The sequence below is a fragment of the Eschscholzia californica genome, unplaced genomic scaffold (assembly GCF_041429995.1).
Source record: "Eschscholzia californica isolate CP2 unplaced genomic scaffold, dmEscCali1.0.p SCAF_2, whole genome shotgun sequence".
Lineage (NCBI taxonomy): Eukaryota > Viridiplantae > Streptophyta > Magnoliopsida > Ranunculales > Papaveraceae > Eschscholzia > Eschscholzia californica.
The window spans coordinates 41,178,729-41,200,103 of NW_028238309.1; the positions used below are offsets into that span (position 1 = coordinate 41,178,729).

At 34.9% G+C, this 21,375-nt stretch overlaps 1 protein-coding gene, 1 long non-coding RNA gene and 1 pseudogene across 3 annotated transcripts; 2 read left to right on the forward strand and 1 right to left on the reverse strand.

Annotated features, from left to right (window-relative positions):
- The first annotated feature begins 5,376 nt into the window (after nucleotides 1–5,376).
- LOC147557961 (uncharacterized) lies at nucleotides 5,377–6,402 on the forward strand. The gene is made up of 2 exons (XR_015235409.1): nucleotides 5,377–5,515; nucleotides 5,848–6,402. It is a non-coding gene; the product is annotated as an uncharacterized LOC147557961 (long non-coding RNA).
- A 58-nt stretch (nucleotides 6,403–6,460) lies between these two features.
- Nucleotides 6,461–8,835, reverse strand: LOC147557962 (protein FAR1-RELATED SEQUENCE 5-like). Its single transcript, XM_086658973.1, has 5 exons — nucleotides 8,208–8,835; nucleotides 7,262–7,868; nucleotides 6,855–7,122; nucleotides 6,650–6,772; nucleotides 6,461–6,559 (listed from the first exon to the last, which is right to left on the reverse strand). The coding sequence occupies exons 1-5, from the start codon at nucleotides 8,833–8,835 to the stop codon at nucleotides 6,461–6,463; spliced, it is 1,725 nt and encodes a 574-aa protein (XP_086515099.1).
- Nucleotides 8,836–10,305: 1,470 nt separating this feature from the next.
- On the forward strand, nucleotides 10,306–13,578 carry LOC147557963 (LRR receptor-like serine/threonine-protein kinase EFR pseudogene; annotated as a pseudogene). The gene is made up of 2 exons (XR_015234140.1): nucleotides 10,306–12,997; nucleotides 13,097–13,578. The product of XR_015234140.1 is annotated as an LRR receptor-like serine/threonine-protein kinase EFR pseudogene (transcript).
- The last annotated feature ends 7,797 nt before the right edge of the window (nucleotides 13,579–21,375 follow it).

Consider the following 21,375-nt stretch of genomic DNA (forward strand, 5'->3'; position numbering starts at 1 on the left):
CCCTCAGAGAGGAAAATCCACTTTATCAATTGGGACATTATAACTGCCCCAAAGCACAAAGGGGGTCTAGGCATTAGGTCTATTGTTGAGATCAATTCATCTCTAATAGCCAAGATGACTTGGAACTTCATTACTAAACAGAATGACATATGGGTTAGACTACTTCATGCTAAATATATCAAAGATGGGGAATTTTGGTCTCATACTTATTCTAGTAACTCTTCCCACATTTGGAAAGCTATTAATAATACTAAGAATATAATTAGGGAGAAAAGTATGTGGCATATTCATAATGGTGTTTCTGTTAAAATCCGATCAGACCCTTGGATTCCCAACAATAGCTATCACAACATTCCTACAGATGTTACTAATTTACCACAAGAGATTGTGTTTGTTTCTGAACTAATTATGCAGGATAATCTAACTTGGAATGAGGCATTTATTCGAGAATGGTTTAATGAAGAAGATGCTCATAACATACTTAATATAACAATCCACACTACCAACAGCAAGGATGAACTAATCTGGTGTCCCAAAGAAAACGGGAAATTCACATCAAAATCGTTTTATGCAGAAATTAAGGTAAACCCTGAGTTACCAACCCAAGTGCAAGAATTTGCATGGTCTCAATTTTGGAAGATGAATCAAGCTCAACCAAAGATACAAAATTTTATATGGAAAGTAATTCAAAATGGGATTCCAGTACTCACCAGTATCGGAGCTAGGGTTCCTCAAATCGATCAGACATGTAAGTTGTGTGGTACAGAGGAGTTGGAAAGCATCAATCACCTATTCGGATCATGTTCTTTGTACAAGAAACTCCTTCAAAAGGCCGGATTAGACCATCTACAACATATTCAAACAGATCCAATTAAAGCTTTAGACACAATGTTAAAGAATAAACAAAATAGGGAAGCATGGTGGTATAGATATACTTATCTCATGTGGTTTTGGTGGAAAACCAGGAACGAACTTCATTTTCAAGAGAGACAACCGGATCTGAACAGATGCTACTGGAATATAACAGAAGCCCTCAGGTATGTGGTAGTTTCAAACCCTCCATTAACAACTAACCATCATATGCAGGGAAATCGATGGTGTCCACCACCGGAAGGAGTCCTGAAGATTAACTTCGATGGATCCTTTCGGGATACAAAAGCATCATGTGCAGCTTTAATTCGTAACTCACAGGGAGTAACGATAGCAGCTCGAGCTACCCTAACGGAACCAATCTCACCGATAGCAAGTGAAATCGCCGGCTTGGAGCTTGGGTTAACCCTAGCAGAGGAGATGCAACTTTCCTCTTTTATAATCGAGGGGGACGCTAGGGTTTTACTCGAATTAATCGGGGCCGTCAATCCGGAGATCCCATGGAGGATATCAGCTAAGATCAACGGCATCCGAGCAAGAATAGCTAATAGACCGTTGGATTTGAAGTATTGCCCAAGAATTCAGAATGAGGACGCCCATTTTTTGGCTGCTTCGGTTCTATCCAACGTCCTTTAAATTATTATCATTTAGCCCTTATGTTGTTAATTCCATTTCAATCTCGTCCCTACTTTAACTTACTGTCAATGTAGGGGACTGAACATTGTAATGTATATTTTAAGTAATTTATGGCTTTCAAAAAAAAAAAAAAAAAAGTGATGCTAGCTGGAATAATATTGAAACAAAGTCTAAATCTACCACATGATGGATTTTCACTTTAGGTGGTGCAGTTGTGTCTTGGGGATCCAAGAAGCAGATCAATATCTGATTCAAGTATGTCGTCAGAGTTAATTGCATTAGCAGATGCAATGAAGAAAGCAGAATGACTTAGCAATCTGGTTGAAGAAAATTTCATCCGGAAGAAGCCATCTCCACCGGTCATGATAAATTGTGACAATCAGACAACACTCTACAACATTGCAAATAAGACCAAAATGGAAAGTCGAGAAATGTGAGTCTAAAACATCAATTTGTGAGACAATTGCTTAAGACATGGGTGAAGGAGTTGAAGGAGATGTCCTTCGACCAAGGTGACAATGCGAACAATTTGTCGGATAGGATAATTGATGTGGAAGATCATCAAGTCCGATTGATTTAGGGATCGTAGAGTTGTAGCTAGAGACCAACTACGATCGTCGAATTACGAAGTAATTCGCGGCTAACTTCGATCGGATCCTACAACGGGTTACACATAAGAGTGACAAATTGATCTAGGATATGACTAGTGGGAGTGAGATATAATCATGGGAGTGTCCCATAAACATATCTCATAGGCCTAAAAAGGAATTAGGCAAAGATAGTACAAAAAGGCCAAAAACAGGGTTTTTGGGCTTAGACCGGTTCGGGTACTTCTAGGACTCGGATTGGGCTGAATTTTGGAGGGTTAGTTGCTGATATAATAAAAATTATATCTGCCAATTTTCGTGGTGTTTGGACACCTCCTCCTTAGGGAATTGAGAAAATATCAATAGTTGCTATTTTCGACTATTTCCCTAAATCTTATTCTAAAGGGTGTTTTGGGAAACCTAAAAGGAGGTGGATTCTTATTAGGGTTCTATATAAACACTCTTAGGGCAGAGAATAAGGTGTTCTTCTTTCCAACCACCATTGGTGTGCTAGCTATACAACAAGGTGGGAGATCAAATTGATTGCTCGTGTCCCAAGTAGAGGAGCTACGTTTGAAGCTCTTGGTCTTCTTTAATCAATTCAACTAGTTCGAGGGAAAAGCGATTAAGGTAATCTACTATCTCCATTAGTTTAATTACTAGTTTTGCATGATGATCTTGGGGATACTAGTGTTAGACATTAGATGTCGTTATCCGCTATAAACACTAGTATAAGGGTTTAATTCCCTACAATGGGTCATTACAGTCGACTATAAAGAATCGAAGAAAAACTTAGCAGATCCATTAACTAAAGGACTTCCTAAAGTAATGGTCTCGGTTAAGAGTAAAGAAATGGAGTGCATGTCTGTGAAAGAAGGTTGATCGCCTTTAACAGAAACCTAACTTATGTCTTGAAATAAATAGGCAAAGTTCAACGGGTTCCAACAAGTTAAAGCTTTCGCGATTATGGAATAGCATTTTATATTCTCCCATTTCTGAGCTAGTATTGGTTTTCTGCAAGGCAATGGATGGATAATAAATCCTTAATAAGTCCTAATTTTAAGTGGTGCCTCGTGGAAACACCTCAAGTGGACTTACCTAAGTGACTATGGAGATAGGCCGTTTCCTAAGAAAATAAAACCGTTTTCCTAAGAAGATTCGTGAAAAGGATAGTGCACATGGCCATTAATGTGCAAAGTATGAATATTTTTTTCCCACTGAAACAAGTATGTGCAACGACTGCGATTTCATCACTAAAGGATTCTTGGTTAAAGATACGTTCACCATAGCATTCTGATAAAGCTTTGAGTTTTTTTTCTTGCTTCAAGATACGTTCACATATCATTCTGATAAAGCTTTGAATTGTTTGCACCAAGTGAAGGTTCAAATCCATAAGATATCTATCATGTATGTACAAGTTTCTGTGATAATGGCAAAATTATTTTGTTTTATCTCTATTTTGTCTCGTATGTCTCGATTTTTATTACATATATTTAAATTTTAAAAATGGTGAAGGATTGTTGGAAATTTTCAACGGTTTAATATGGAATTTGAAGGATGCTTTTTTTTTGGAGGGAAGATGGTAGTTGTCCATCTCGTCAAGAAATTGAATGGGTGCAATGTCCATTCAAATTATTGTCTGTTGCATCAAATGGATGCATCCCATGGGATGAGACGCATCCATATCTTTCACTTAATATAAATTAAGTGGCAATAAACCATCCAGGAATCTAACGAAACTCTTTCTCTCTGTCTCTCTTGCATTTTCTATTTCATAATCAAGGGTGAATTCTTGGGATAATGCTACAAGCTCTTTGTCGAATTCGAAGTCGGTCTTTATCGGCATAATTTGTAAATTTTTAGAATGTCCTCGATCTTTGTCAAGGCATGCATACTTTAAACCCAGATAGTTGTAAAGACTTCATCGTACCCTGAAAGCATGATTCCATACCCGTTGTGTACTCGTAGTTTATACAAGAAGGGGGCGAATTACTGTCTAAAAGAATCGATTTATCGAGCTTTTTACTTTTCGTGTACAACATTGTATTTTTGATTTTTCCATTTCAAACTCGTAACAACAATATTTTTCCAACAAATTATACTATTTTGATATCTCTAGTTAATCAAATGAAGAGTAACAATTGTATGTCCGTTACCTAAACTACCACAATACTACTCTAGTCGCCGAAAAATTAACTAAATGATCAACGTGGATTTTTTGTACCTAAAATATAGATCATTCGTTGTAAATATTGTCAAAGTTATTGTAGTTTAAAAAAGTATTGGCATACTATTTTAAACAGTAGTATTACAACAAAAACAAATTTAACGAGAGTACCACGAAAACTGAGTCTTTGACAAAATTTTCTTTTCAAGAGCCTTGGATGTTTCTGTAGATGATTTTGAGGAAAATTGTCGGCTCTTGAGAAGTTCGGCCACAATTCCTCATTTTCGAAGGGACCCCCCTTCCATAGTTAACTAGAAAAATTTTTAAAGAACACTTTCGTGTACATCCTTATACACTGTATGTTTTAGGTGGCTAAGATATAATTTTATCTTTTTTGCCAAGGCCGTGAATCAGAAAAATTACCCCTCCTCCTATTGAACAGTGCACAAAAGTGGACAGGGAGGTGTACTTGTGTCATACTTAGAGCATCTCCAATGTAAGACACAAATTCTAAATCTTAGAGTGCCACATAGGATTTTTTAAGGTTTCTCTTCAAAATTCATCTCCAAGGCAACACTTAACTTGAATCTCTAAAATGACGTGGCGGTAGTTATTTTAGAGATCCTTAAGAAGACACTCTAAATTTAGAGTGTCCTCTTGAGGATCTTTAAGTGCCACATAAGCAAATCAATTAATTTTACACTAAAATATAAGTTTTTAGAGTTTCTCTTGAGTGTTGCATTGGAGAAGGTTTTTCAATAGCGAAAATGATAAAAGACCCGTATTAAGTGTACCCCCAAGGGTACTACATTGCCTAGGTGTCCATTGAGGGGACATAAAGAAACAGACGGCAACGCTCCGTTACTTCAAATTTCAATTCGTTTCAATTAATGCCAACCAAGAAGAAATCTCTTCTTTCAATGCAAACCCACGTGCACATTATCCTAAAAAAAAAATAAAAACCCATGTGCACTGTCCCACACCGAATTTACTTTCAACAGTTTGAGAAAAAAAAAACCCATGTGCACTGACCCACACCAAATTTACTTTTCTATCCCTACTTTCTACTGTTTGAGTTGGTCTTTATATTGTCTCAACCCTCCCTCCATTTTTTCCACAAACAATAAAAAAAAGTCCCTATCTCTCTCTAGTTCCAGGGACATTTGCTCCAACATTTCTTAGTTCTTGCTTGATCATAGAAGGAAATTAAAGACAAATTTATCTGTTTGGCTTGATTCTTATTTCACTCTAAAAGGTGTGTTTCATAATGATCTATAGAGTTTTTTAGTCAAATTCAAGTTCATCCCTAGTCCATTTTTGTCCACACCAAATTCATATAGAAGTTCATCCCTAGCCTATTTATCAATTTTTTTTTTAGAGTTTTACCTTTTTTGTCAAATTCAAATCTCCATATTTTGTGTTCTTGAGTTTAATCTATAGAATATATTTTAGAAGCTAATTTGGACAAAAATATTTAATATGGGTCTTTTAAATGTCATAATAACTCTGTAAATAATTTACAATTCTAGATTGCAAATTTTGTAGATTTGATCCATTTTTATCTATTATTTGAATTTGAATATGTAGCCATGAGTGGGTATAACGATGGGATGTGCTATAGCTGCAGAGAAGCCGGACACAACTTCATCCAATGTCCGATAAAAAAAAATGTCCCAAATACGGAGAAGGTATAATTCGTTGGTTACGAGTTGTCAAAGATGGTCCAAATAATGGACGTTTATTTTTTTATTATTCGGTGCGGGAATGTATGTATTTCGTGTGAGACAAAAGTGAGTCATTTGATTCGGATAAGAAGACTAAATTGGATAAGAAGATTGAAGTAGGAGAAGGAAACACGTCATCGTTGGAAGTGGCAGAGCTCGAAAACATGTTTGAAAAATTGGCTCGAATTGTCGAGAAGAAATCCATAAAAATCACAACATCAGTTACGAAGGTTGTTGTGTCTATGGAAAAGAAAAATTAATTCATGTTAGATTGTATTTGTCTTTATTTTATGGATTAACAACATTGACATGTTTTATGTTTTATGTTTTAAGTCATATTGTCTAATTGCTTGAAAATAAACTTAATGTCTTATGAAAAGAAGTCAAATTTCATTAAGTTAAATGACCAAATTCTCAAGTTCTAGAATATAACAGTAAACTAAATTAACTAACATCAAAATAACATGTAGTAAACTTCAACTTTCATCTGAACTATCATTCCTCTGATCGACTTGTTGTAAGAGCTCTCCAAAGTTGAAATTCGGTGACTGGTACATTCCATATTGTGTTCCAACCTATTATAATAAAAGGCAATTGTGTTACATTAACTTATGAAGATGTTAAAGATTATCATCTATGTGTTGATATAATAAAGAAACACTCACACTTCCATAAGGATCAAAATGGGTATATTGTCCATATGTTTGATTAAAATAGTTGTTCCCTTGAGTTGATGATGCATCAATGCTTTCTTGAGTAGCCGGCATCTCAGATGGACCAGCAAGATTCTACAAAAAAATATGTTATAGAGTTACATCTTATGAACTTCAAAATAAATAACCGAAAAATATTCGATTAGAAAAACATTACCGAATCTTTCTTTTTTGACGCTTCGGAATTGAACCATGTAGACTTCAACCTTGTAGACTTAGGCCTACCCTTACGGGTATTGCGTTGTGGATCACGCAATGTGACTTCATCGTCATTAGGATTAGCATTAACATTAACATTCAAAGGAGTTGGATCACCACTAGGCCTATAAATAGATATTGATTTCTTCTCTTTTTCACACCATTTAATATACCTTTGACATCGGTTATCGTCGTCACAAGATAAGTCAGCCAGTTCTTCAAATGACCTACATAGTTGATAATAACGAATAAGATCAGGACTTACAACAACTACATGATATTGCCTGTTGCGGTTGACTAAATGAAACTGTTTTACGATATTTTTCTCTAATCAAAACCTGATCTAGTATGTCATATTCTACATACTGGTGTAACTGACGAACTCCCCCTACAAAAAGATATAACAACGAAGTTAATTCTTGTTGGAACTGGTGGAATTTCTTATTAGTGTAGACTGCTTGAGCTTGTTTCTCCATCAGAAATCTTGTCACACACGGAATCATCTGTGAGTATGATTTAAAGTTAGCTAATGCTTCATTTTCTGCTTTGTCTCTTGCTGCACGACCGTATTGCTCAAAAAATTGGTGCAAAGATGTTTTATGATGCACATAACCATCAAAAAATGCATTTACACCTTCACTTCTTTGTGTACTTGACATACCGGCCCAAAAAGAATTCTTAAGGTATACTTGGACCCAACTATGTCTTAACTCATAAATTTCATAAAGCCACCTATGTTGATGCAAATCATACTTTTGAATCATTTCAACCCAACCTTTCTCAAAATCAACTTCGTACTGTGAATCATATACCAATTCGTGTATTGTCTGATTAATAGCCTCATAATTTTTATTACTACTTAATTTCTCAGGCAACTTTTTGAGAATATGCCATAAGCACAATCTATGCCTAGTTCTAGGAAACACTTTTGCAATGGCAACTTTCATTGTTGCGTCTTGGTCGGTGATTATTCCTATAGGATGACAGTCATGCATGCAAGTAAGCCAAGTCTCAAATAACCATTCAAATGATTTGATATCCTCATGTGAGATTAGACCACAACCAAGTAAGATTGTTTGACCATGATGATTAACTCAAACAAATGGAGCAAAAGGCATGTCATACTTGTTAGTTAGATAAGTCGTATCGAATGTGATCACATCTCCAAATTCTTTGCAACATTTCCCGCTCCTTGCATCTGCCCAAAACACTCTTTCCAGATGACCATGTTCATCATGGTCCATACGATAGAAGAAATCGTTATTTTCCGACTGCATCTACAAAAAAAAACTTTGTAGTGTAACAACATCACCTTCCCCAAGACGGGTTCGCCTAAGAGCATCTACATAGTTTCGTGCATCTCTTTTTGTGATAGGCAAATTTTCATACCCATGTGCCTCTTCAACAATCACACCGAAACTCTTATTTGTTCGAATTCCCGCTCTTTCGTGTAATTCTAATTTTCTTCTGACGGAAGGATTAATGACTCGATTGCATTTGAAGAATCTAGATTGGGTAGGACTAAGAACATGGTTATGTTCAAGCTCTGATTTAGTAATACTCCATTTCCTATCTGCGCCAAGAGTGATTCTGATCAAAACTTTACAATTTGTATGACACTTTGCTCTAGGTCTCAAGACATTTGCAGTTTTGCTAGGTCTGTTTCCTTCTCGACCACAAGTGAAAGCAATGTATGCAACAACTCCTTCAACATTTCTTTTACTACTTCGCCTCCGGATTGGGAATCCCATTATAGCCCCATACTTTCTAAATTTTTCGTACACTTCGTCGGGATCATCGTATTGTGTTCCATATTGGAGGGCCGTTCTTAAATCCTCTGAACTATCCACGCCTTTTTCACTTCCATCAAAATCTTCTTCTACCTCTAAATCATCATCCGACTCTTGTACAACTATAGACTTTCCACGTACATCCTCCATGTATGTTATCTAATCTACAAAGTAAAAGAAATAAAACATTTCAAATAAAATAACATGAAAATGTTGGAAATACAAGACATTGTATGAAATGTTAGAAATACAAAGATCACATAGTTTATGTAGTATCCTTTACATACCTTATGGAAGAAATTTTAACAACTAGACTTCAAATGTTGAAGAAAGAAGAACTTGAAGTTATTTGATGAAAAACTAAGTTTTTGAAAGAAGAAGGAATGTTTAGAGGAAGGATGGGTGTTTAGAATAAGTATGAATGTTATATAAGTCTGGAAGTTCAATCAAAGATAAAAAAGTCCAAATTCGAGATTCAATTTAAGCCGTTGATTTCAATGGCACAATTGAAAATAAAAATTAAAAGACCGGTCTTTTGGTAATTTAATTATTGATTTGACTTCTCTGAAAAGTTCAAAAGAATAAAAAAGTACCGATTTGACTTCTCTGAAAAAATAAAAAAAAGAATAAAATTATAGATTTGACAAGTACCCACAAAAGTAAAAAAATCTGGTTGTTTATATCTTTGATATTAAAAAAACAATTGTTTTTTTTTAAAACAATTGATTTGACCATGTCCGTTTAGAGCTAACGGTGGTAAACATCTAGAATTTATCTCTCTCCTAATACTCATACCTTTAATATTAAAAAATAATAAAATGTTTTGTCTTTTTTACAACTCAGCAAGGGAGTACAAAATGGAGTATATGTTTGGAATCCCCCTATCACTCTGGTTTCAATAGGTATCTCTAAATAGTCAAATAGGAAAGAGGTCATTTAGAGATTCATTTTTCAAACTTGACGCATGATTTTTAGAGTTTTTCTTGAAGTCTTGCATTGGAGATGCTCTTGTAGTCCAACCGACCTAACTCTTGTCTGATTAATGGCGCCAAATTTGAAATCATCCCCATTCTTGCCGATTTTGAAGAAGTTCGGATTAACTCGACGAGGCTCAAATTTGAGGTGTTTTTTTTTTCATTTTAGTAATAGTTATCTTTTCTTGTTTCATCTAGACTTTTGTTTCATTTATCTTTATGTCAACATTTTTCTGCCGCTGGATTGATTTCTAGGGTTTGATTTAGTTTCATTCTACTCCCCGATCAATTTGGGTATTTTTCTTTTCCCATTCTTCATCAGATTTTAAGTAATGGGTTTGTTTATCCTCATCTGATTGAATTGAAGTTGAATAGTTTCAAGGGGCCTACCAAAAATATAGAAAGAAAGAACCAAAGAGGAACTAACTACCACCTACCCAAAGTAAAGAAGATAGTAGGTGATACATTTAAGGCAAATGCAAGTGAAGTCCAAATTGCTGATTACAGCAGAATCCGTATTACTATTACGCTTACATAGCATAATCAGGCTCCAACTGATAACTATATATATATATGTATATATATAAGCTTGAAAGAGCTTCATGTTTCATGAAGAAATTTGCTGTTTTGATTACTTTTATTTTTTTCAGATTAAGCATGTATTGGTCATTATACATTCATGTCATTCTTCTTGTTCTCATGAATTCTTCATCACAATCGAGAATCACAACAACGGTTACTCGAAATGAGTCAGACCGTCTTGCTTTGCTTTCATTCAAGGATAAGGTTACTCATGATCCACTTCAAGTCATGAACTCATGGAACAATTCTATACATTTCTGTCAATGGGTAGGAGTTTCTTGCAATCCCTCTAATGAGAGGTGGTGGGTTTGAACTTAAAAGGTCATAAGTTAGTTGGGTCAGTGCCACCCTCTATTGGAAATCTTACCTTTCTTACTCGTTTAAGTCTAAGCGACAACAACTTCCAAGGTGAAATCCCTCAAGAGGTAGGTCTTTTGCTACGATTGAAGTATATGAATCTGAGTTATAACTCATTTACTGGGAAAATTCCGATCAATATCACCCATTGTTCAGATCTCCTAGTCTTGGACTTAGATTACAACAATATGGACGGAAGTATACCTGATCAGATGAGTTCACTAACAAAGTTGTTGTCTCTTGGTCTGGAAAGAAATAATCTTACCGGAAGAATACCGCCATGGATAGGCAACTTTTCATCTTTATCTCATCTTTCATTTGGACAAAATAATCTTGAAGGAGGCATACCAGATGAATTTGGTCAATTGAGGAGCTTAAGTTACTTTCTAGTTTTTGGAAACAAACTATCTGGTATTATTCCTCCTTCTATTTTTAACATCTCTTCTATATACGCCTTCTCTGTTGCACAAAATCGTCTTCACGGTCAACTTCCATCTGATATAGGCCTCACTCTTCCTAATCAGAAGTTTTTCTCTGGCGGCAGAAATAATTTTACAGGCAACATTCCAGTTTCCCTGTTAAACATATCTGGACTTGAAGTGCTTGATTTGGGAACCAACCATCTCAGTGGACCAATTCCTATAAGTTTAGGAACATTACATGGATTAACTTGGCTTAATTTCTATGGCAATCAACTTGGATCAGGGGGAACCAATGACTTGAATATCCTTGGTTCTCTAGTTAATTGCACTAACCTGGAAGGTTTATCCTTAGCAGATAATCAACTAGGAGGCGAATTGCCCAAATCGGTAGCCAATTTGTCGACCCAACTTGAACGATTTGTTATGGGGATAAACCCTATTCATGGCAGAATCCCTACAGGGATTCAGAACCTTGCCAGTTTGACACTATTATCGTTGGACCATACCTATTTGACTGGTACTATCCCTGTTGGGATAGGGAGGCTTCAGAGGTTAGAGATGTTGTACTTGAATTCTAACAAGTTTTCAGGACATATACCATCCTCCATTGGAAACTTGTCTAATTTGAATTCACTCTACCTTGAGATGAATAGCTTACAAGGAAGCATACCTTCAACTATAGGAAATTGTAAAAATTTGGTATTGTTAGACCTCTCTTATAATAATCTTAATGGGACCATACCCATTCAGATCTTTAATCTTCCCTCCCTCTCAATTTCCTTGACCATTAATCACAATTTACTGAGTGGTTCTTTACCATTAGAAGTGGGCAACTTAAAAAATGTCGGGAAGTTATATTTGTCAGATAACCAGTTTAGTGGTCAAATTCCAAGCACTTTGGGAAACTGTATTAGCTTAGAACACTTGTACATGGGGCGAAATCGCTTTGAGGGAACACTTCCTCAGTCTTTGAGTGCTTTAAAAGGCATAGAAGAGTTGGATCTTTCACATAATGATTTGTCCGGAGAGATCCCGGATTTTCTTGAGAAATTTTTGTCTCTGAAGTACCTCAATCTTTCTTTCAATGAGTTTAGAGGTGAAGTACCAAAAGCAGGTATTTTTGGTGATATAAATGCAACTTCTATTCTAGGAAACTATAAGCTCTGTGGTGGTAACCCAAAACTACATTTGCCAGTGTGCTCGGGAAAAGCCACTCATAAATCACGTAATCATCTTTCTCGAAAAGTTATAGCCCCAGTACTATTTGGAGTTCTAGGTGTAGTTCTGTTGTCTCTTGTTACTTGTATTTGGATCAGAAAGTTCAGAAAGAAAACTAAAGCTCCTGCATCCGCCTCAACTAGTGGTCAGTTAAGAAGCGCATCCTACATGGAGCTATTTAAATTGACAGGTGGGTTCTCCATTGAAAATCTGATTGGTGTAGGTAGTTTCGGTTGCGTGTATAAAGGAGTTAGTAACGAAGATAGAACAATAATTGCTGTGAAGGTATTGAACCTACAACAGGTGGGTGCTTCCAAGAGTTTTATATATGATGTGAAGCTTTGAGAAACATTCGACATCGTAATATTGTTAAAGTCATAACTACATGTTCGAGTATCGATTATGAAGGGAATGACTTTAAAGCTTTGGTTTTAGAATTTATGCCGAATGGTAGTTTAGAAGAACGATTGCATCCGCAAGTTGACATGGAAAATGGTCGTCCCAAGAGTTTAAATTTTAGTCAAAGACTACATATAGCCATAGATGTAGCTTCTGCATTAGAGTATCTTCATCATAATTGTGAGACTTCTATTGCTCATTGTGATCTAAAGCCAAGTAATGTACTTCTAGATGAAGATGAAATAGCTCATATTAGTGACTTTGGCTTAGCAAAGTTCCTCTCCAAAAAATCGAATAGTTCTTCCGAAAATCAAAGCATATCACTTGGGCTAAGGGGATCCATTGGTTACGTTCCTCCAGGTAAATATAATTCTCTAAAATAAGCTTTCCTTTAAATATAACATTTTTTTTACCCACTAGACTGATTCTAATGCAAAAAAAAAAAAAAAAAAATTACAGAGTACGGAATGGGTGGTCAAGTTTCTATCATGGGTGATGTATATAGCTTTGGAATTCTCTTGTTGGAGGTGTTTACAGGAAAAAGGCCTACCAACGACATGTTCAAGGACGGTCTAAATCTTCACAATTTTGCTTTGAGGGGTTTGCCGGATCGAGTAATGGAGATCGTAGACCCCCTTATGTTTTTAGCAGTAACAGTGGAAGATGGGATAGGGGAGGTAGAGGCAAGAGAAAAAGAAGAAACAACACTTGTGTTGGAATTTGAGGCTGAGCATAGAATGAAGAATATAGATACTAGAATTAAGAAATGCTTGGTTGCTGTGATTAGAATCGGCATCTTGTGTTCTGCACATTCACCGAATGAACGGATGGTGATTAAAAATGTAGTTAGTAAACTGCATGACATCAGAAAATCGTTTCTTGTATGTGTTGGTGACAGGAAAAGAACGGGATAACATTAGAAACCACATAGTTGGAAGACCAGATTCATCATTTTTAACATACCGAATACATATTATACTGATGTACTACCACATGACCTGACAGAAACAGTTTAACCTGCCACCCCAACCTAACTCAGCCTGATTAATGGTGCCGAATAAATCATGTTTTGTTTGGAGTTCTCTCATGTTATCGTTCAAAACACTGAAATCATTTGCGCTTTTGCTGATTCTTATAAGGAGATCGAAGCTTTGGTTAGCTTGACTGAACATGCCATTATTCAGCATTCTCATCTATAACAAATTCTGAAGTTGGTTATTATGGATGTTATCAATAACGAGGCTCAAATTTATTGGCGTTTCTTTTATTTTTGATGATTATTTATTTTGTTTGCTCAATATCTTTGTTTAGATTTATTACTTGTAACTCTTTGTATTTAAATTCATTTGTATTCCGCTTGATTGATTTGTTAGGTTTTTTTTCGTTCATAAAGGAAATATGACGTAATCTTGTATAAAGAACTTGATAAGCAAGTATCCCTGAGTCCTGACTATTGAGATGACCTTCAAAAGTACATAAGAGCCCAGCTCTAGCGACGGAAAACTCGTCTAATCTTTTATAGTTTTTGTCACTGTTCATGTGATTGATATTTTCTTCTTCTAAGAGCAGTTTTGGATCCACAATCTACATTACTCGTGAAGGTTAAACCATCCTTGAACATTTCGTCTGTCCGTATACTTCCTGCGAAGAGATCAGACAACCGTCTATAGAAACTTTGTTATCGATCACGTTATTTGTTCTCTTGGTTTCATATGAACCATGATGGAGAAGATGTTTCTCCATTTCTGATTGAAAGTCCTAATGGCAACTGTAATTGCTTTCTCGCAGGTGGAAGAGTTACTTGCTGGATGTTTTAATGTAAGTGTTGCGTTAAAATCTTTGCAAACTTCTTCTACGAAGCGATAAGTGGCTTCCAGATTCAAGGGGTTAGTGAGCTTTAACTTCTATGGTTTTGTGTGTAACCGGTGATGTCATTCCAACATGATAGATTTCTTGTCTTGGTGCTATCAGATTGCTCTGCATTTTTTTCTTTGTTTTCGGATATAGGTTAGCATTCTCAATGAAAATACTTACACCTCAATCTACTTTTTTTTTTCTTTTCTCTCTTGATATCTGAGCCTCTAATAGTCTAATACCACACTACTAGTTCTCGTAATAGAGCATCACATGGTATATATCATTCAGTTATGTATGGAGATTATGTCCTATCAGTGACCACGCATCTGGTAGTGAAGTGAGTGCTAGCTTAATAGTCACGACAACTCCAAATCGACAAGTGTTTAGTGCGTTGGAACTCACGATTACAGAAGTTGGTAACATTGTCAACAACAGAAGCGGAGTATGTAGCAGTGACAGAAGCAAGCAAGGAGATGATATGGTTGAAAGGTTTATTAGCAGAGTTGGGGCAGGAGAAGAAGAATAGTATTTTGTACAGTGACAGTCAAAGTGCTATTCATCTTGCCAAGAACTCAGCCTATCATGCAAGGACAAAGCATATAGATATTCGCTACCATTTCATTCGGTCGCTTCTGGAAGATGGTGAGCTACTACTGGAAAAGATTCTTGGTTCGAAGAATCCAGCAGACATGTTTACCAAGGGGGTCACAACTGAGAAGCTGAAGCTCTGCAAGGCTTTCTCGCAGGTGGAAGAGTTACTTGCTGGATGTTTTAACGTAAGTGCTGCGTTAAATCTTTGCAAACTTCTTCTACACAGCGATATGTGGCTTCCAGATTGAAGGGGTTAGTGAGCTTTAACTTCTATGGTTTTGTGTGTAACCAGGGATTGAGGTATTCTCAAAGAAAATACTTATACCTAAATCTACTTTTTTCTTTTCTTTTCTCTCTTGATATCTGAGCCTCACTATTAGTTCTCGTAATAGAGCATCACATGGTATATATCATTCGGTCATGTATGGAGATTATGTCCTACCAGTGACCACGCATCTCCTAGTAGTGAAGTGAGTGCTAGCTTAATAGTCACAACAACTCCAAATCGACAAGTGTTTAGTGCATTTAAGACCATCTTTCACCCGGTGTGCTAGTCTTCCTTTACTTTTGCTACTAATTTCTTTTCCAACATCCACCTAATCTTTATGAAGTCAAAGTCAAGGTCACCACTTGACTTGAGGTCTAAAAGAATTTAGAACCCATTAGTACATCTTTCTACCACCAAAAGAAAGAAACAGGAAAAAGACTGAGAAGAAAAGCAAACTAAAAACTGTTTGAAATCATCACGACAATAAGGAATTTAGTGAACAAGAGAAGTCTTTGTGGTCTACCACCAAGAAGTTCCATTATGTTTATATAATCTTCAAATTTTCCACTAATCTTCCCAAACAATGATAAGAGTGGCTAAGATGAAAACACCTCAAATATGACCAATATAATGCGAATGAAGTGCTGGGTGGGCTGCCATTCAAGAGTCAATAGTCATTGAACTTGAAATTTGCTTATAAATACAGAAGTTTCTTAAAAGAGCTTCATTTCCCACACTACTTTCTAATTCTTTTTTACGAGATTAAGCATGTATTGGTCATTATTCACTCATGTCATTCTTCTTCTTCTTTTTCTCATGATTTCTCATTCACAATCGAGTAAAAGGACAACCATAGTTTCTGGAAACGAGTCAGACCGTCTTGCTTTACTTTCATTCAAGGAGAGAATTACTCAAGATCCATTCCAAGTCATGAACTCATGGAACAATTCTATCCATTTCTGTCAATGGGTAGGAGTTTCTTGCAATTCCTCTGATGAGAGGGTGGTGGGCTTGAACTTAAAAGGTCATAAGTTAGTTGGGTCAATGCCACCCTCAAGTCTCAAACCCTCTACCACTAATTAATCAAATTTATAACTCCAATTCTAAAACCCTCCTTAATCTTCTACAAATATAGGAAAACTTACCTAGCCACCAAAATGATGTGATGCACTTAACACGATTCGTAGGAAAACAAAATCTCTATGTAAAGATTTTCCAAGTTTTTGCCATTAAAAAGCTCAAACTTAATTTGAACACAACCATTAAAGCAAACAGAGAACAGGGGAAGAACATTATAAAAGTCAACCACAATTAGCCAAAGACCATGCTATAAACTAATTAAGAACAACTCAAACGGAATAATCAAAATATAATCACAACCCACATTCAAAATTAGCATCTTAAGTTGATCTACCAAGAAAGAGAAAGGAGAATAAGAACAACTTACTGCCATTTTTTAGGCTTAAAGAAGGCAATGATTTCTAATTTTCAGCTTGACTATATAATCAATCACCTTCTTCTCTTAACAACTCTTGCTCATATTTTATTATATCTACTTTTGAATTTGTCAAGGTAACAAGTGAAGACAGAGAGAAACCTCTTACCCATTGACCTATAACACCACCCCTCTCTCCCTCTCTCTCTTGAACTTTTCTTTTTCTTCTCTCTCTTTCTCAAGTCTCAAACCCTCTACCACTATATTTTATAACCACCAACCAACTTGCAACCTCTCTTTCTTTCTATCTCCAGTTGGGTACTTTGAATGTCACACTTTATCGATCTGTTCGAATAAAATATATGTTGGGGTCCCTCCTTATAATTAAAGGACTCCTAGTTGGAATAGGATTTCCCTTATTCCTTGTTTAGGGAAAAAATAGAAGTTTTTTCAAGCCTAAAAAGGAATTCCTATTTCTTTTGGTAAACCTCCCTATTTATCATTATAAAAGGGAATGAAAGGGAAGAGATTATACACAACAACTTCCAGAACAAAGAGAAGTCAGAGAAAGAGAGATTTCTGAAGTGGTTCTTTCAAGAGAGATTGAAAGAGCAGAATATTGGTTTGAAGAAAAGAAGATTATTAATCTTGTGAAGCAATTTAGTTTGTGGTTATCTTCTTCAACCTTTAGTAATCTAGGATTTGTTCAAATCCTAAGGAGTAAGAGATTTTTATTTCTTTGTTTCTTTGTTCAGTTTATCCACCATAGGTTTGGTGAAGAGTTGTCCAAGAGTGTTTCTACACATCTTGAAGAATTGTGTATACCATTATTTAATTATAGTGGAAGATTTCTGGACTAGGTCCCGTGGTTTTTTACCTTCTAGCTTGGAGGGGTTTTTTGCCACGTTAAATAATCTTGGTGTCTCTACTTTTACTTTCGCATCGTTTATCTTCATATTCCTGAACAAGTTAATTAGGTTATTTTTCCTAACAATATATAGAGTTACAAAAGGTAAAGTTTACAGAAAATATAAGAAATTAGGTAGACACCAACGATAACTTCAATGTAAGAACTTGAAACTATCTTAAACAGGAATTGTTATTATTTAATCGAAAGATGAGAAATTGTTTATCTTTTGCTTCAGGTTTCATCCTTTTTAGGTAAAAGAAGTTATCTCACGTCGGAGCGACGTGGCATTTTTATTTTTTATTTTTCGGAACCCACCTACCAACAGGAAAGAACTTTAGAGTCACCAGAAGTATATGAAGTCCAGTTGAATTGGTTTGGTTTTGTTTGATTCAAACCCTTCACAAGATTGTAGTATCAGAGTTTCAAACCAGAACTCCACAGTATCCGCTACTCAACTCCTATTAGATTTGAGGCCTATTGGACCTAACACAACTCCTACAAAGAGTCATTATCTCAAAAATAGCAGGATCAGGACTTAACTATATGGGGCTCAGAAACATTTGGACAGAAAATTAAAAATTCTACGCAGTCAATTACTGACAATACAACAGGAAACTCTTACTCCAAACAGTATGCAGAGGGAATCTATGAAACAGGAAGAAATCGTTTTTTATGAAGAATTGCAATGCACTAAACTGGAAAGTATAGGTTCTGTCATGAAGTTACTAAAGTAGCCAAAAGTTACTAAACACTTACCAAAAGATATATATAAAAGAAAACTTCCTATCAGACAGGAAGCTAGACTGACATCATTAGAAAGTAAACAAAAGACTAACCGGAATCATTTCAATATTGTTCGAAGGACAGCATAGATTCACTCATGAAGAAATTTCCAATGTATGCTTTGTCTCTCACGCAAGTGGCCAGCAATTCACCATGACAAGACTCAAGTACCTTATAAGCATCGATGATCAAATCCGGGTGGTGTTGTCGCATCACCCTCAAAACAAATGACACATTCACACGTTGGGTCCCAAAAATATCCTATTTAAAAAGGGAAATTAGATGACATTAGACATTAAAAATTGGAAATTATTAGGAAAACTAAAATGGTAAAGATAACAAAACTAAACTCACATGGTTCTGTTCAATAACGTCATTGTAGTGTAGCGTGAAGTTGCGATAAAACTTCATTAGATAGTGTACATTAGAATAAAACTTCTTCTTAGATTTCTTCGCATATAATCGTGACGATTCTGCTGCCATCTTCAAGGCATAAGTAGTAAATTTATTCTGCCAGTTTTTGTATTTATTTTTACTTAGGGTAAGTAAGTCGGATAAGATTGGTGATGCTCCATGGTACTTATGTAAAAAATCGAGAAAATCGAGACTTCTCACGATGAACTGGAAAGTCCTGCGATCGCTATAAAAAAAAGGGTGTCTAAGAAGGAGAAATCCTCGGTTGTGTGGAAAAACCGGATTATACATAAAAGCTAGCTGGACCTCAATAGACCACGATCTGAAAAAAGTAATTTAAGATTAAATCACAATCGGAAAGAAAAAAATAAAAAAAAATCAAACAGAAAGAGTCTTTGTTACCTGAATCTGTCGATTAGATCAATTGCTTCTCCGGACCACCTACTTGGATGAAGCAAAGAGTTGAGCAATCTCTCGACCCCACTTTTCAGATCTATTGTTTTTACAATACTATTAGTATATCTATCATATATCAATATAACTGATTATAAAAATGAGTTAAATATATTTACCATCAAAGTCACTACGTCCCGTGTTTAAAAATGAGTTAAAAATGAGTTAAATATATAAAAATGATTATAAAAATGAGTTAAATATATAAAAATGATTATAAAAATGAGTTAAAAATGAGTTAAATATGAGTTAAATATATAAAAATGATTATAAAAATATAAAAAATGAGTTAAATATGAGTTAAATATGAGTTAAAAATGAGTTAAATATGAGTTAAATATATAAAAATGATTATAAAAATGAGTTAAAAATGAGTTAAATATATTAGAAAACACAATTAAAAATGAGTTAAAAATGAGTTAAAAATGAGTTAAATATGAGTTAAAAATGATTATAAATATGAGTTAAAAATGATTATAAAAATGATTATAAAAATGAGTTAAAAATGATTATAAAAATGATTAAATATGAGTTAGAAATGATTATAAAAATGATTATAAAAATGATTATAAATATGAGTTAAATATGAGTTAAAAATGGAAGTGAATACTAATCTTCAAACAGTATGCAGAGGGAATCTATGAAACAGGAAGAAATCGTTTTTTATAAAGAATTGCAATGCACTAAACTGGAAAGTATAGGTTCTGTCATGAAGTTACTAAAGTAGCCAAAAGTTACTAAACACTTACCAAAAGATATATATAAAAGAAAACTTCCTATCAGACAGGAAGCTAGACTGATATCATTAGAAAGTAAACAAAAGACTAACCGGAACCATTTCAATATTGTTCGAAGGACAGCATAGATTCACTCATGAAGAAATTTCCAATGTATGCTTTGTCTCTCACGCAAGTGGCCAGCAATTCACCATGACAAGACTCAAGTACCTTATAAGCATCGATGATCAAATCCGGGTGGTGTTGTCGCATCACCCTCAAAACAAATGACACATTCACACGTTGGGTCCCAAAAATATCCTATTTAAAAAGGGAAATTAGATGACATTAGACATTAAAAATTGGAAATTATTAGGAAAACTAAAATGGATAAAGATAACAAAACTAAACTCACATGGTTCTGTTCAATAACGTCATTGTAGTGTAGCGTGAAGTTGCGATAAAACTTCATTAGATAGTGTACATTAGAATAGAACTTCTTCTTAGATTTCTTCGCATATAATCGTGACGATTCTGCTGCCATCTTCAAGGCATAAGTAGTAAATTTATTCTGCCAGTTTTTGTATTTATTTTTACTTAGGGTACGTAAGTCGGATAAGATTGGTGATGCTCCATGGTACTTATGTAAAAAATCGAGAAAATCGAGACTTCTCACGATGAACTGGAAAGTCCTTCGATCGCTATAAAAAAAAGGGTGTCTAAGAAGGAGAAATTCTCGGTTGTGTGGAAAAACCGGATTATGCATAAAAGCTAGCTGGACCTCAATAGACCACGATCTGAAAAAAGTAATTTAAGATTAAATCACAATCGGAAAGAAAAAAAATAAAAAAAATCAAACAGAAAGAGTCTTTGTTACCTGAATCTGTCGATTAGATCAATTGCTTCTCCGGACCACCTACTTGGATGAAGCAAAGAGTTGAGCAATCTCTCGACCCCACTTTTCAGATCTATTGTTGTTACAATACTATTAGTATATCTATCATATATCAATATAACTGATTATAAAAATGAGTTAAATATATAAAAATGATTATAAAAATGAGTTAAATATATAAAAATGATTATAAAAATGAGTTAAATATGACTTAAATATATAAAAATGATTATAAAAATATAAAAAATGAGTTAAATATGAGTTAAATATATAAAAAATGATTATAAAAATGAGTTAAATATGAGTTAAATATGAGTTAAAAATATGAGTTAAATATGAGTTAAATATGAGTTAAAAATGAGTTAAATATGAGTTAAATATATAAAAATGATTATAAAAATATAAAAAATGATTAT